This window comes from Theropithecus gelada, chromosome X (genome assembly GCF_003255815.1).
Source record: "Theropithecus gelada isolate Dixy chromosome X, Tgel_1.0, whole genome shotgun sequence".
NCBI lineage: Eukaryota > Metazoa > Chordata > Mammalia > Primates > Cercopithecidae > Theropithecus > Theropithecus gelada.
This window is the reverse complement of record NC_037689.1, coordinates 40561497-40565233: the sequence shown is the minus strand read 5'-3', so window position 1 is coordinate 40565233 and position 3737 is coordinate 40561497. Positions and strand designations below refer to the sequence as shown.

At 42.1% G+C, this 3737-nt stretch overlaps 1 protein-coding gene across 3 annotated transcripts in view; it reads right to left on the bottom strand.

The window, feature by feature from the left end:
- PPEF1 (protein phosphatase with EF-hand domain 1) overlaps positions 1-3737 on the bottom strand; it is a 135845-nt gene that overhangs the window by 5260 nt on the left and 126848 nt on the right. For all 3 annotated transcript variants that reach the window (XM_025372596.1, XM_025372597.1, XM_025372598.1), the window contains one exon: positions 3061-3167. In XM_025372596.1, the coding sequence (XP_025228381.1) occupies positions 3061-3167 (107 nt within the window). The remainder of the gene's footprint in view (positions 1-3060; positions 3168-3737) is intronic.

The following is a 3737-nucleotide window of genomic DNA, read 5'->3' as shown; positions in this document are numbered from 1 at the left end:
CGGGTTCACGCCATTCTCCTGCCTCAGCCTCCCGAGTAGCTGGGACTACAGGCGCCCGCCACCTCGCCCGGCTAGTTTTTTTGTATTTTTTAGTAGAGACGGGGTTTCACCGGGTTAGCCAGGATGGTCTCGATCTCCTGACCTTGTGATCCGCCCGTCTCGGCCTCCCAAAGTGCTGGGATTACAGGCTTGAGCCACCGCGCCCGGCCTTTTATCTGTTCTTTTAGTTCCTGAGAGAGGAGTATTAAAACCTCCCTCTATCGTGGTAGATTTTTCTACTTCTACTTTTTATTCTGTCAATTTTTGTTCTGAATAGTTTTGAAGCTATATGAATAAGTACATACACATTTAGAATTCAATTGGCATAATATTTTATCATTATGAAATGTCCTTTTTTATTTCTAGTAATATATACCTCCTTAGAGTCTACTTTGCCTGATACTCATAAAGCTGTTTTAGTTTTGTTTTTGTTAGTGTTTTCATGGTATATCTTTTTCTAAATTTAACTTCCAATGTTTTGTGTATATGATTCTACGGTCTAATTTTGCAACTGTTGAGAAATCTATCAGTCTAATTGTTATCTCTTTGTAGCAATATGTTGTTTCCTCTCTGCCTGCTTTTTAAAGGTTTGTTCTTTGCTACTGGTGCTCTGGAGTTTCACAACAAATGTGTGCAGGTGTGGATTTAACTTTATTTATTGTACATGAGAATTACTGTTCCTCTTTATGAATTTGAGTCTTTTATCAATTCTGGAAATGTCTCAGCCATTACCATGTCAAATATATGGTCTCTTACATTCTATTCTCTCCTCCCAGTACCCTGGGGAGGTGTATGTTAAACTTCTCATTTTACTGTTCATAACCCTTTTTTTGTTTGTTTGAGACAGAGTTTCACTCTTGTCACCCAGGCTGGAGTGCAATGGTGCGGTCTCGGGTCACTGCAACCTCCCCGTCCTGGGTTCAAGCAATTCTCCTGTCTCAGCCTCTCAAGTAATTGGGATTACAGGCGCCTGCCACCATGGCCGCCTAATTTTTTTTCTTTTTTTTTTTTTGTATTTTTAGTAGAGGTGGGGTTTCACCATGTTGGCCAGGCTGGTTTCAAACTCCTGACCTCATGTGATCCACCCACCTCAATCTCCCAAAGTACTGGGATTACAGGTGTGAGCTGCTGCACCTGGCCTGTTTATAACTCCTAACCTAATTCTTTCTTGAATAGTGTCTAATCTTCCGTTTAACCCATCCATTATGCTTTTTATTCTTTTTTTTTCCTTTTTTTTTTTTTTTTGTGAGACGGAAGTCTTGCTCTGTCGCCCAGGCTGGAGTTCAGTGACGCGATCTCCGCTCACTGCAAGCTCCGCCTCCTGGGTTCACGCCATTTTCCTACCTCAGCCTCCCGAGTAGCTGGGACTACAGGCGCCTGACATCACGCTCAGCTATATTTTCTATTTTTAGTAGAGACGTGGTTTCACCATGTTAGCCAGGATGATCTCCATCTCCTGACCTTGTGATATGCCCACCTTGGCCTCCCAAAGTGGTGGGATTACAGGCGTGAGCTACCGCGCCTGGCCACTTTTTCTTTTTTAAAGTATATTTTCTATCTATTTGGTTTTTCTTCAAATCATTCCCAAATGCATGTTTCTGATTCCATATTTCCTTTAAACATATTTATTTGATAATTCCAATATTTGATGTCCTCAGGGAACTAACTGTTGTTTCTGCTGACTCTCACTCCTGGTAGTTTGTATCCTTGTTTGTTTGGTAATTTTTGATTGTGAGCTCATGGGAGTGGATCTTAATCTCTGGATACACGAATGGCCAAAATTAGGGATGCTTCCCTCAAAGATAAATTTGCATTTGCTTGCCAGGAGTCAGGGAGCATTACAGACTTAGGACAACTTTAGCCGCTTTGAGGGTCCAAGCATGATGATGGAAGTCTCAAATTCAGCTTTTCCATCTTTCTACTATATTATAATTTAGTCTCAGAATTGATTGCTATACCAATATCAGCACTGGGCCCCAGGACAATCTAGCCTTTTGTGCTTTCTTGTTGCTCCATGCTCCCACATGTGGTTTCAAATCATCTTTCATGGAAAGTGAAGATGCAGCTGGAAGATTCACGTTACTGTGAGGCTGGTAAATGCATTAACATTCTACATCCTCTAAAATCTAGCTGTTTGTTAACGGGAAGGCCCTCCAGAATGTCTAGTCTAGCATATTATCAGAATAGAGGTTTGGGGCCGGGTGGCTCACGCCTGTAATCCCAGGCGTGAAGGGATTGGAAGGCTAAGGTGGATGGATCATGAGGTCAGAAGTTCAAGACCAGCCTGAACAACATGGTGAAACCACGTCTCTACTAAAAATACAAAAATTAGCTCGTTGTGGTAGCACGTGCCTATAATCCTAGCTATTCAGGAGGCTGAGGCAGGAGAATTGCTTGAACCCGGGAGGCAGAGGTTGCAGTGAGCTGAGATTGCACCACTACACTCCAGCCTGGGCAACAGAACAAGACTCTGTCTCAAAAAAAAAAGAAGTTTAATTCAGGGTTGTTGTTAGTTTTCCAAGTTGAAAATAGCTTGCTAAAAGGGAGAAATAAGACTTTTTTGGGCAAATAATAGATATTTTATTTTTATCTCTATTCTTCCTTCTTAGTAAAAATGGAGAACTGAAATCCTAAGGAAGCAAATGAAATGAAAAGTGATCTGTATGTAACTTGCTGTGTTAAGAAATTGTAAATTTTTTTTTTTTTTTTTTTTTTTTGAGATGGAGTCCAGGCTGAAGTGCAGTGCCCAGATCTCAGCTCACTGCAAGCTCCGCCTCCCGGGTTTACGCCATTCTCCTGCCTCAGCCTCCCGAGTAGCTGGGACTACAGGCGCCCACCACCTCGCCCGGCTAGGTTTTTTTTGTATTTTTTAGTAGAGACGGGGTTTCACTGTGTTAGCCAGGATGGTCTCAATCTCCTGACCTCGTGATCCGCCCGTCTCGGCCTCCCAAAATGCTGGGATTACAGGCTTGAGCCACCGCGCCCGGCCAAGAAATTGTAAATGTTATAGAAATTTGTTACCTGATTTTCTGTGGTCTTGAAGTTGGAAAGCACGAGTAAGGTCACTTTTTCGTGAAATCACTCTCTCTTTTAATATCTTGATGGCGCTGCTTTCCATAGTATACACTCTGTAAAGAAAACAATAATTAGGTAAAAGTAACATAAATCATCCTGTTGTGTTTCATTTTATTTTATTTTATTTTATTTTAGTTTATTTTATTTTTTTTGAGACGGAGTCTTGCTCTGTCACCCAGGCTGGAGTGCAGTGGCCGGATCTCAGCTCACTGCAAGCTCCGCCTCCCGGGTTTACGCCATTCTCCTGCCTCAGCCTCCCGAGTAGCTGGGACTACAGGCGCCTGCCACCTCGCCCGGCTAAGTTTTTGTATTTTTAGTAGAGACGGGGTTTCACTGTGTTAGCCAGAATGGTCTCGATCTCCTGACCTCGTGATCCGCCCGTCTTGGCCTCCCAAAGTGCTGGGATTACAGGCTTGAGCCACCGCGCCCGGCCTGTGTTTCATTTTAATGTGCAGTATTACTATTTATGAATTTTTACTTTAAATGAATTGCCTAGATTCTCACATATCGCTACTAGATGGTAAATGTATGCATATGTATATGTATGTGTATGTGTGTGTACATGTACACACGCATTTCGTGAGGTTTTTTTTTTTTTTTTTTTTTTTTTTTTTTTTTTTTTT